General features: G+C 42.4%; 1 protein-coding gene across 1 annotated transcript; it reads right to left on the reverse strand.

Annotated features, from left to right (window-relative positions):
- Positions 1–688: 688 nt before the first annotated feature.
- Positions 689–2585, reverse strand: SPEM2 (SPEM family member 2). The gene is made up of 3 exons (XM_036765996.1): positions 2466–2585; positions 2205–2262; positions 689–1995 (listed from the first exon to the last, which is right to left on the reverse strand). The coding sequence occupies exons 1-3, from the start codon at positions 2583–2585 to the stop codon at positions 689–691; spliced, it is 1485 nt and encodes a 494-aa protein (XP_036621891.1).
- Between the last annotated feature and the right edge of the window lie 9867 nt (positions 2586–12452).

Consider the following 12452-nt stretch of genomic DNA (forward strand, 5'->3'; position numbering starts at 1 on the left):
TACTTGGAGCAGAGTGGAGACCAGAAACCTGACCTCCCATACATATTCTTTAAGCTGTGCTGCCTGGAGTTCTTAAACCAGTACTAGATGTTTTGGTGGCCTACTCATTTTTGGGTGCCAGAGTCAGCATCTAAACTAATTTGGGGGCGGGGGAGAGAAGTCTCCTGGTTTCTGTTATAACTTAATCTTGAAGGGTCTAGGCCTCAGGTCTCCCTACAAGAGGGCACTGAGGCCTGAGAACACTATCTCCTACAACCCCAGTAGATATATACAATCCCTAGTGGAGGCAGAGGGAAGGAACAAAGAGTTGATGGGGTCCTCTAGATATACTGGAGGACAGAATCCAAAGAAGAAGGGAAGGATGATGGGGCCCTAGGGTATCACTCCTGGCCAGTTCGGGTGATTGGGTAAGAAATTATTAAGTCCTATTGGCAGGGAACCTTGCCTCGCCTCCCTATCATTTGACTTAGCAACCATGGCTGGAAGAATGGAAACCTGTGGGCTGGGGGGTTGGGGGGTAAAGGAGTCAGGTCTTGGGAATAACACCTACCAGGAATAACTCCCTAGCCAGGGGTCTCCTGACCTTCCCTACCAAAGACAGAAGCATGCAATCCCTGTTGGCCTCTTTATTCCCTACTCCGTCTCTGACAGTGTCTCTCCTTCCATGGATCGGCTGACCTCAAGGTTTTCAGTTCAGCCTCCCAGCCTTGGTTCTGTGTAGAGAATGCCAGGATGAGGAAGGACCTGTGCGGGGTGTGGCAGGGGAGTAGGAAAAGGCCTCACCTCGACACCCATGGCCTTCCTGAATTTGCCGCTTCAGCTCCTGGCTATCATACACTTGGTAGTTGGTGAGGCCCCCTGGGCTCCTACTAAGGGGGATGAAGGCAGGTGCACAGCCTGGGTCAGGAGCTGGAACTCTGGCTGGAGCACGTGCTGAGACATAGGACAAGGGCTGGGTGACCTCGGATATCAGGCTCTCATTTGGGGCAGAACCACAGTGGTTTTGTGTCTCATGGTTGGGGAGTCTGTTGAAGGAGGGGGACGAGCCCATTGTGGTCCGGTGGGGCAACGGTTCTCTGTGGTCTCCATCTCGTCGTTTTACCTCTGGCCTATCCCGGCTGCTGAAGGGCAAATGTCCTGCTGAGACGTGAGTCCGAGTGAGGGGGATGTGTGCTGAGATGAGGGGCACTGTGGTCCGCCGCACAGACTGTTTAGATACAACATTCTCAGCATAGCTTTGGGGCTCAGGGCTTCGAGGTGCAGACTGGGGTGTCTTGGGGACATCGGTTCTCTTGTTTCCATCTCGGACCCTTTGTCTCAGCTCCCAGCTGTCACATAAAACCCGGCCACCTGGAGGAAGGGGGTTGTGGGTGCCAGGCATCCAAGATGGGTTAGGGGGGAACCGGTGTATGAATTGTGGGGAGGTGGGGATTGGGCCAGGTTCCATGTTCTCTTTTAGATTCTGAGGCCAGCTGCTTGGAGATGACTGATAATAAGTCTCTAGTCTCAACTCAGACTTTGCTTCCACCCTTTTGGGAGCCCTCAGGTCTTGAGGAGAGAGATTTGATCCCCCTGGATAGTAACTGCTCCAGTATCCCCTGTAATGCCTAACGTTTCCAGGATGAGAAGTTTCGTCCCAACTCTGCTGGTAGTTGGACTTTTGGTTCCAGGGCTCTTTATTGTCTTCTAATTCTGTGTCCCAGGTTTCTTGGTGACAGAAGGAAGTGGGTGAGGTTGCAGGTGAAGGAGGAGGGGGTGGGGGCAAAGATGTTCGAGGGTGGCGATGGTAACGAAGACGGCGTTGGCGACCACGGTGTCGGCGACTATGGCAGCTTCCCCAGTAACTGCCACGGCCACTTCCTGAGTGCTGACGGTAGCAGCGATGTCGTTTGGATGCAGGGTGGGCCACGTTTAGAGCCACAGGGTCCAAGGTGCAGTGGATGCACAGAGTTGGGACCCCTGATGGCTTCTTAATGGAAGGCTTGGGAATCTTACCTATTGGGAGTAGGGTAAAGGCAGGGAAGTTGGGGAGACGGGCTGTATACACAGGTTCCCTATGGGGAATGATTGTGTGGGGTGTGGGGGGGCCATAGGGCCAGACATCTGAGTCACTTTGAGAATTGAAGCAGGCAGGTGACAGGGTTGGGAGTGTCAGAGGACAAAAAGGAAGGAAATCAGGGTCTCTCCCCAGACCCCACACTCACCTTTAGGTTGAAATAAACCCAATGTTCCATTTAAGGACCTCGTGAGACTGCGCCAGATCTGAGGGATTGTGGTGGGGGTGGGGGGATCAAAGAAGATAAAGGATGGAAAGCGAATCGTGCTAAGGCTGTTGCCCCTGGCCCCTGATCCCTTCCCGTCTCCTCTCTCCCAATCATCAGGTTCGCGCCACCCCGCCCCCAAGCTGTCTCCTCCCGCCCTCCCAGGATCCATCCTTATCTAGAAGCCCAGGGCCCATCCCTGACCAGGATCATCACGTTGATTCCAAGGTTGAGCAAGATGATGAGGCTTAGGAGCAGAAGGATCAAGTCTACAGGATCAAGATTTCTTGCAGGCCTATTGCCAGAGTGCATCTGCTCAGCCATGGCGGGGGGGTCCCGGGGTCACCTGGCCCCACCCCGGGCCCTGGCCACAGCTCACACATGCCAAGAGCTAGGAGGCCAGGCTTCCTATGTGGAGGGAGATGTGGTTCCTGAAGGGGGTAGGGTTGGGTCATAATGGGGATAGGCAGCAGGGGTCACAATGAAGAGTAAGCTACTGAGGGCTCTGATCCCTTCACCAGTCAATTCATTTGTCTTATAGTATCTCCTTTAGCTGCCTTGATGAATCTTTTCCACCTCTTCCCATCGATGTCGTCTTCAGCATCATTATCCTTTTCTTCAGAGAAATAGCTCCACCATCTTCCCACATCTCCAAATTAGAATCACTTAAATGTTTCTCCTTCCTTTCTCTCTCATTTAATATATCTGTATGCTTGTTTTTCTTATTTTGTTTCTCATTCATTTGACTGTATTTTGTGTTACTTTCATGTTACAGCAATGTGTTTGTTAATTGTTGTGCATAAATGCTAATGCTTAGAGATAAGTTGTACTTTATAGATAGGCCTATTGATGTGTTATGGCTGCAGCTAGCTTTGCTTTGTTAATCAGCGATGCTTATTGCTTTTGAATGATTGCTATTTGCTATTGACAGGCACGTGTTATATGTCCTATATGTAGCGAGGCATATTGTCCTTCTAATATGTACTGTAATGGACATTTATTTTATTTTAGTTTCAGTGGTTACCTGGGATGTCAGAAAAATCATATTTATTATTTTAAAGCACCGATGTTTGTGTTGATACTGTATATTTATTTACAGGTTTTGGACCTGCTCCAGTTGATCTTTGCAAGGAATTGTAGAGTTTTGTCCCAGGGGAGGAATGTAAGGGATAGGAGTCCCAAGGCCCATTGATATAGAACTCTCTCCTCATGGATGGTGATGATACTCTGGTGAGAGCAGGAGAGCTCTAGCCTTCTTTAGTCTTCTTTGGGACTCTTCCAGCTCCTACTCGCTTTGGGCATTTCTGGCTTCCAGCTTCAAGAAGGAAGTTATAAGATGCCAACCCTACTTCAGGCTGCTGAAGGAAAAGACTCTGGGAAGACATGGGAGGAACTCCATCATGTCCCTGTCACCCAACTGGCTACACTAGAAACCAGGGAGCTTCCCCTTGTGCTGCCTTGAAGTTTTAGATTCAGTCAAAGGGCTGCACTTGAGGACCTAGAGGGCTACATGTGGCCTCCGGGCCGCAGGTTCCCCACCTTTGACTCTAGTATATATTTTCTTGTTTTGCTACAATCTGGATAAATGGGTTTCTTTGCTATTCACGAAGTATGTTTGTTGTGAACTGGTATTTGGTAGGAAAGGGGTTGAGTTTTGGATGTAAACCTTGGGTTCCCCTTTCCTGATAATGACACAGAGCAATCAGAAGTTAAGCTGAATCTGATCATATACTCTAGACTAACAATATTTAAGGGATCAGATAGATATAATTCTAGCCCAGTAACCCCACTCTGAGGAGAGCAGAGTGGTAGCCTTCAGTCCCAACGTCTTGTTTCCTCTCCTGGTAAAAATTAAAATCTCCCTTGGAGAAAGGCAGGGGGTGGGGGAGAGCCTCCTTTCAAGCCATACAGCAACACCCCCTGCTACAGGCAGGGGGCAAGCCCTCATCACACACGTGGCCTCACCCTTTGCAAGGAACTGTAGAGTTTTGGCCCAGGGGAGGAATGTAAGGGATAGGAGTCACATGTGGGGTACCCTTTCTACATATGCTACACCCTTCTTCTTCCATAGTTCAGTTCTTGAAAAGATCTCCTCCTCCTCCCACCCCCTCAACAACAATGGCCACCAAATTGGACTGCACAAGCCCAGTCTCTTCCTTATCCTCACCATTTAGAATCTCTAGTGTAACATTTCCTCTAATCTGCACTTACATTTGGTTTGGAGTCCACTCACTACTCTCAGGGTTCTAGGGGTAGTCCAGAAGGTTTGGGTTTCTAGTACTACTGTTCATGAGCCCCCACTGGTGTGAATCCCCATTTAGCCGTCTAAAGTTAGTTTATTTAAAAAAAGTATTTACAAGGAAGAGATAGTAAGATAAAAAACATCTTCCTCAAAACCTGAGGTGTACTCTACCACAAATATACGCAATAGCCATGGGGAGAATGTAATCAAATGTAGAGCACAATGGTAGTGAGGCACATTTATGGAGAATATGTGTGGCAAAGGGGTATCTTCCAACTCCTGGCCCTGAAATCCTTTTCTACCTTTATGGAATCCTCATGAAGTTTCCCTTAGGAGTAGCTCTCTACTTGTATCTACCTGGCTCCCAGGATCCCTACCTTCTAGAGTTCATTGTCAGCACTCTCTGCCATGAGGGGTCACATTCTTTGAAGTTCATATCTATTCATCTTCAGTGGTCTTGTTGGTCTTGTTGCAGTTGTTTTCACTCCTGTTATGTTAGCCAGTGCCACTCTGATGGTCACTACCACCACTGCCATTTAGCCTCTGTGGGACTCTGCCCCCCTTTCCATGCTACCTTTCAAATTCAAAAGGCATTGCCTGGACATGTCCACCTTGAAATTGCTGCTTGGTTATTTTCTCGGAGAAGAAACACTAAAGAGATAGGGACAGCCCTGTATTCATGGCCGTCATTGTCTGGGTGGGAGTCAGAGCAACTGCCCTTCTCTTCCCTGATTCTAGGCTAGGAAACAGCTCAGTATAGTCTTGCCTCCTCTCACAGTCTCAGAGGAAAAAGACTATCCCTTTCATGTATTCACTCAGTTCTGGCTCAAAAATCCAGTAGCATCAATTTTTCCAGCCCCACAGCCAATTGTTATTTTAAAATATGCATTCATTTTTATTCTGAACTTAAATACCAAATACCACAAGCATTTCTATATACGTTATAGAACAGGAGAGGATTATATGTGAAACAGTAGGTCTCTATTACCTATAGTGTACCTTTTCTTCTTAAATATACAATAAATTCAACATAATTTTCAGAGTTCTGCTTATTTGGGATTCCTTCTGACTTTTTTTCTTTTCTCTTTTTTGGGGAAAGGAACCCTCTCTATATCCCAACTTCTTTGTTCCACTCTCCTCCTCTTAAAAAAAAAACCCCAAATCCAACAACAAAACAAAACAAAAGCTTGTAACCAACATCTGTAGTCAAGCAAAACAAATACCCATGATGGCTATGTCTGAAAATGTAGGCCTCACTTTGTATCTTGAGTCCATCCCCTTTCTGTTGGGACCCTCTAAATGTTCATGTTCTGGGGCAAAGCCCTGGGCTCTTCACATGTCACAGCTCTTTTAATGGATAGCTATCAACTTAGAAGGAGATCTCTAATAGAGTGCCCCCGGGATTTATCCACAGTTCTATGTTGCTTAACATTTTCATAAAAAAAACTTAAATGAAGGTGTAGTAAGTATGCTCTGGCTCACTCTGCTAGGGCCAGGCCAGACCCCCTCTCCTAGTATTACCACTGAAGGATTGGGATATCACTTCTCTAAGGCCATCACAGCTCAAAATGTCACCAATTGTGTCCTCTTATAATTTTGTTAGCTAACGGTGAGTTGCTAGCACCCCAGTTCCATTTAATTTATTAACATCAAGTAGCTTTTACAAATGGATATTTACTTTGAAATGTTTGACAAAAGTCAAACATTTTTTCCTGCAGTACAAGGACATACTCTCTCCTCTACCACTTCAGTCTCTGGTGAGAGAGCTGACTTTTAGTACAGTTTCTATATAGCATTGATCCTACCAAGTTCATCTCAAAATGCAGAATCTCTGCTAGATGGGTTTTAGTTCCTGCTGGGGGCATATGTGCTGGGCTGGCTATAAAACCAATCAATTCAGATTTTGGGAATATCGTTCCCTTGACCTTTAGAAACTCACAAGATTAGAGACTCCAAATTAATCTTATCTACAGTAAAAACACAATCTCCAAGGTAAAGAATGAAAGTTTTTTTTATAGGTTACATGGTGGCCTCAGGTGGAGAAAAGACTGTATATTTCTCCCCTTACAAAACTGTCTTTACCAAGTGCCATCAATGAAGGAGACAGAGATCCAACCAAGAGAGTGGTTGAGGCCAATTAAGGCCTTTTAAAGATGCCTCTAGCTCTTGCTCCACAACTGAAGCCAATTAAAGAGACTGCCATTTACCACGGGGTTAACCAACATGAACCAGTTACGGAATGTCTACCCGTGCTGCACAATCTCTCCAAGGCATCTCCACGTGTAAACATCATGACTGTCCCAGAAGCAGGATTTCCACATATGGGAAATTGCATCAGCCAGACAATCTGATGCCCTCTGCACAGGCTCATAAGAATTGGGTTTATTGGATAGTTCTGTTAACACAGGCATTCGGGACAATGGGTAGAGAGTTATGGAGGCAGAAGATAGAATGACAAGTTTGAGGAGGAGAAGGCAGAGCGGCTTGTCTGGAATATAGAGTTTATTAAAGGGAGTAATGTGAAATAATTCTGGAAATGTTGGCTGGACCCAGATCATAAAAGACTTTAAATGCCGGGATGGGGACTTTCCATTTTATCATAGAGGCAAGAGAGAGCTACTGATGTTTTTTTTCCCCCAATTATTGTTGTTTGGTTTTGGATTAATATTTGGATGTTTATTTACATCCAGGATAATGATAAGACTAGAAATTATAAGTGAGAATTAAGTCATTACAGGTCACGTGAGGTCGTCCAACTTGTAGAGGGGAATTTTTGTGTGACTTCTCTCAAAAAGGCTGGAAGTCGTTGAGGGAGACTATCCTCTATAGCCTAAGCATGCAGCAACAATGGGCTCTTCTGATGGAATTTCCTCAGTCCTTGGACTTCATGACTTAGCATTTGGAATTGTTGACCCACCTCTCCTCCTAGACAGTTTCATCTCTGGGTTATCATTACATTACTCTCTCCTGGTTCTCCTCCCATCTCTTTAACTGTTCCTTTTCAGTTTTCTTTGCTGGCTCCTGTTTCAAGTCACGCCCTCTAACTATGCGTGCTCCCCTAAACTCCGTCTGAGAACTCTTACCTCTCTATGCTCTCTTTCTTGGTGACTTCATCAGCCCCCATGGGTTTAATTGTCATCTCTATGAAGGTGACTTAAAAATAAATAAATGGATAGATGAATAAATAAATAATACACAAAATATCTCTTTTGAGTTTCACTCTTACATCACTAACTGCCTACTGAATGTTTCAAACTGGATGTCCCATATACATTTCAAATTCAATATTTCTGAAACAGAATTCATGGTCTCCCTCCCTCCCTAATTAATTCCTCTTCCAAACTTCCCTACTTCTGTTAAAGGCACTGCTATTCTTCTAGTTTCCCAGGTTGATGATCTGGGCCTTATCCTGACTCCTTATACCTCCACACCTCTCAAATATCACTCTTCTAATTCACACTGCCACCAATTTAGTTCAGGCCCTCACCCCCTCTTATCTGTATTACTGCGATAGTTTATTGATTATTCTCCCTACCTGAAATCTCTCCTCACTCTAGTCTATCTTCCACATTGCCACCAAAGTAATTTTCTTTAAAATTTTTTTTTCTGAAAATAGTCAAGCATTTTCATATACAAAATAGAACACAAAAAGAAGATTATACATTAAATGTACATTAAAAATACATAATGAATTGATTTGATCTTGTTCCTTTTAAAATGGTCCTGCTGATGCTTTCAGAAAAGCACAAAGACTTATATGAACTGATGCAAAGTGAAATGAGCAGAACCAGGAGACTGTTGTACATGGTAGCAGCAATATTGTACAATGATCAACTGTGAATGAATGACTTAGCTATTTTCAGTGATACAATGATCCAAGACAATTCTGAAGGACTCATGATGAAAAATGCCATCTGCCTCCAGAGAAAGAACTGATGGAATCTGAATGTAGATTGAAGCATACTTTTTCATTTTCTTTATTATTCTTGAGATATTTTTTGTCTGTCTTCTTTTGCAACATGGCTAATACGGAAATATGTTTTTCATGACTGAGAATGTATAATCTATGTCAAATTGCTTCCCTTCTCAAGGAGGGGAGAGGGGAGGAAGAGAAAATATGAAATTCAAAATTTTAAAAAATGAATATTAAAAATTATTTACATGTAATTGAGAAAAAATAAAAATTATATATAAAAAATGGTCCTGCTTGTCTGCGCTTCTTTCTGAACTTTCTTCTCTATTTCCCCATGTGCTTCTTAAAATGGTTTTTCTTTTTTTCTTTTGGTATCACTATCATTATCCTCCACTCTCTCTCCTAATTGAAAACAGCTGAAAAATCCTGTTTGATGTGTAACAAATACACATAATTTAGTAAAACAAATCCATTTAGTGAACACATTCAAAAATGCATGTTTTCTTCCATACCTTTGTCAGGAGGTTGGTAACATACTTCATCATTGGTGTTCCAGAGATATGGTTGGCCATGCCTTTGATCAGAATTCTTAAGTCTTTCGAAGTTATTTTTCTTTATAATGTCATTGTATAAATTGCTCTTCTTGTCTTCTCACTTCACTCTTCATCAGTTCATACTTCCTAGGATGTTCTTTCATCCTTTCTTTGAGTGCAACAATATTCCACTACATTCATACAATACAACTTGTTCATATATCTATTCCCCAATTAATGGATGCCCCCCTTAATTTCAAGTTATTTTATTCTTTTTCCCCCTTTTTATGTCCTCTTAAGGATCAGAAAGTTTGTTTTGCTTGTGACTGCCATTCACAGTATTATCTTCTCTCTTAAACCCAACTCCCCTTTCCCCACCTGTTTCCCTGTTAAGTTTGAAATTTTTTATGTGTGTAGTGTGTTTGTATGTGGCATATGTGTATGTTTGCATGTGTTTAATACTCTGCTGTCCGGCTTAGGTAAGAATGAGTTTTATTTGATGTCCTTCCTATCACCTCTTCTTCAATGTTTATAGACTCTTGTCACACACCTCAATTATGAGAAATAGTAAATTTCACTTCTTTCTTCCTCCTTTCTACACCACTGCATTCGTTTTTACCTTCCATTTAATTTCATCTCTTAAAACCCTCATGATAGAACCAATCCACTTTCATGTCCTCTGTTTTTCTTATTTAACTTCCTTGAAGACATTAAGGTTGTAAAGGAACATTATTTCTTTTCTCTCTATTAGAATATGAGCCTTTCTTCATCATATAGTTCCTTTCAAATGTTGAAATAAATTTACTTTTTCAAGTTTCTCTTGACCCTTGCGTTTGCATTTCAGCATTCTTCTGCTCTGGTTTTTTCCTCTAGTACTACATTCAGAGTTGCTTTTTGAACTGTTGTATTCCAAGAGCTCTCATTTATAGCAGAAGCTTCCAAGCTTAGCGTGATTCTGACTGTACCTCCTTGGTTCTTCAACTTTGCCTTTTTGATGCTTGTAGGATTTTTCTTTGACACAAAAGCCTTGGATGACATTCCTGCAATTTTTCCTTTTGGGGTTTCTTAAAGGAGCTGATCGATGTATTATTTCTATTTTAGTTTTTCTCTTTGATTCCAAAAGATCTGACTAGTTTTAATTTATTTTTTTTGTTTGGGCCTTTTTATTTTTTATTTTATTTTATTTTTTGTTCAGTCCTTTTTTAAAAAACCATGGTTTTTAGGGAGTCTGATGATTTAAATTATCTCTCCTGGATCTATTTTCTGTGTCAGTTACTTATAATAGTAGCTATCTTAAATTTTCTATTTTCATAATCTTTGATTTTTGTTCAAAAAATTTTTTTGACTATATCATGGATCTTTGATTTTCTTTTTTTAAGGAATCTGTTACTTGGGCAAAGTTTACCATTTCTATTCAAAGTTATTTATTCTCCTAATTCTTTCTTCTAGAATTTTTAGCTCATTTTTAAAATCTCTTGCTTCATTTCTTCTAGGTATTCATATAGTCCTTGTGGAAAACTCATTTCCCCCCTATTTGATTCTCTGCTTGCAATTATCATAGACTTATTCTTTCTTCCTAAATAAATAGATAAAGCATTTTTTTTTTAGCATAGTATCAGGTACTATAGTAAATGCTGAGAATACAAATAAAAGAAAGACTCTGTCTTCAAGTAGATTACCTTCTAATCAAGGAAGACAACACATAAAAGAGAAATGAAAAGTGTTGGGGGAATAATGTGTTTTAACAATCCGGCTAGCCGTTGCTGTGGGGGGTGTAAAACCAATAACAACCAGCACACAGAACGCTGCAAGCCAACTTTTTTTGGTCTGCTTTACTAAGGAAAGCAATGTTAAGGGGTTAACAATCTTACTTTAATCCAACATACAAATATCATTCACTCAGCTCAGGGGGAAAAGCCAGCACCCTGAACTTCAGAGCAAATACAAATTACAAACATCAACAGACAGACCTTGTCTGATTCAAATCTCAATTCATAGTTACCAGAGTTTAACAAAATCCGAACAACTGGGTTTACAAGCTGGAGGGTTCTTAACTACAGCTGCCTCCACATCAGAGTCTCCACATCGGCGAACCACCAAGAGTGAGACCCCTAAGCAAATAGCTCTGTCTTCCCTTTTTATGCACTCTTTAGCCATCATCAAACGTCATCTGAGCCACCAGAACTTAAGCTCCAGAGTTAGCAACTCCCCTTAGGACCCACGTGACCTAAAATCGTCACAAAAATGTGACTTAAACCCACGTGGTCTAAAAGCCTCTGATGTCACAAACATGTCACTCAAACAGGCAAAGAGGTCATCAAGGACTCCTAATTTAGTCAAGGAAACAAAGACCAAATTCTTCAAGGGCACTTGGTTGAATAAGTGCTAACAGCCCATCTTGATTCCCAATACATAATGTTAATCTGTGATTTTCTTAGTTAATTTGCCGTCAGCAGGGATCTGTTTCTATCTGAAGTGACACCGCTGTTTTAAAGCAGGAATTGTTTCATTCTTTGTTTTTGTATCCCAGTGCCTAGCAAATACCAGACACATAGTAGTTAGTAAATGCTTGTTGAATAATTGATTGGTTCTCATCCTCAGATGGCATCTTTTGATACCAAAAGTCTCCAAAGTAGAACTTTCCTGCTCCAACCCTGCAGAAGAGAATTTCATGCCTTCTTGATGTTTGTTGTTATTGCTGTCCTCGGCGATGAATGGAAAGGCTATTTAAGTACTGAGACCTAGCTCACATCCAATACCAGTACAGCCTAAAGTTATTCCAAAAAAACCCAAAACCCCAAAACTCCATATGGATTTCTCGGGTCTACATATTATAAGGCAATGGTTTCCACTTCTCCCCTAGTACCCAGGACCCCACTAAGAAATTCCTAACATATCATATGTAATACAAACACAGGTAGGCCACGTCCTTACATGGGGGGTAGAGATTTATGTTTCCAGTAATCTTCATAAAACAACTGGAACAGAATTGTCAGGTTGAGATCCAACGTCAAGTACGTCAGGATGTTAATGCCTTCAGTCCATAGCTGCACAGGGGACTATAAGTCCAGTTGGAAAGAACCCAGGAAAGGTTGATGGGCAGGGGTGAGTTCTTTAGGGGCCTAGGGTTGGGGAAGGACACCTGTGTCCCAAATCCTCTGTCCTTTTTTTTCTTTTTTGAGGGTGGAAGGCAGGGCAATTGGGTGAAGTGACTTGCCCAAGGTCACACAGCTAGTAAGTATGTCAAGTGTCTGAGGCCAGATTTGAACTCAGGTCCTCCCTGAACTCTATCCACTGTGCCACCTAACTGCCCCCAAACCCTCTGTCCTGATGTACTTTGGTAGCCATCTGGCAAACAAATCTTCTCTTGAGCAAACCTAGCATGCATGTCCTCATCTTGTCTATAATTATAGCAATATGCTATTCTGACTCTTTGCGAACACATCTTTTATTTGATTTCCAAATCGGGTGGCCCCTGCCTCTGAAACCAGACCTATTTTTCT

The sequence above is a fragment of the Trichosurus vulpecula genome, chromosome 7, assembly GCF_011100635.1.
Source record: "Trichosurus vulpecula isolate mTriVul1 chromosome 7, mTriVul1.pri, whole genome shotgun sequence".
NCBI classification, from domain to species: domain Eukaryota; kingdom Metazoa; phylum Chordata; class Mammalia; order Diprotodontia; family Phalangeridae; genus Trichosurus; species Trichosurus vulpecula.

What these genes read in the sequence shown, in the direction of transcription:
- SPEM2 (XM_036765996.1), bottom strand. Translation starts at nt 2,585, where the DNA reads ATGGCTGAGCAGATGCACTCTGGCAATAGGCCTGCAAGAAATCTTGAT. An exon ending in GAATCAACGTGATGATCCTG is followed by an intron (nt 2,263 to 2,465) that starts GTCAGGGATGGG and finishes ACAATCCCTCAG; the next exon opens with ATCTGGCGCAGTCTCACGAG. An exon ending in GGGTTTATTTCAACCTAAAG is followed by an intron (nt 1,996 to 2,204) that starts GTGAGTGTGGGG and finishes TACTCCCAATAG; the next exon opens with GTAAGATTCCCAAGCCTTCC.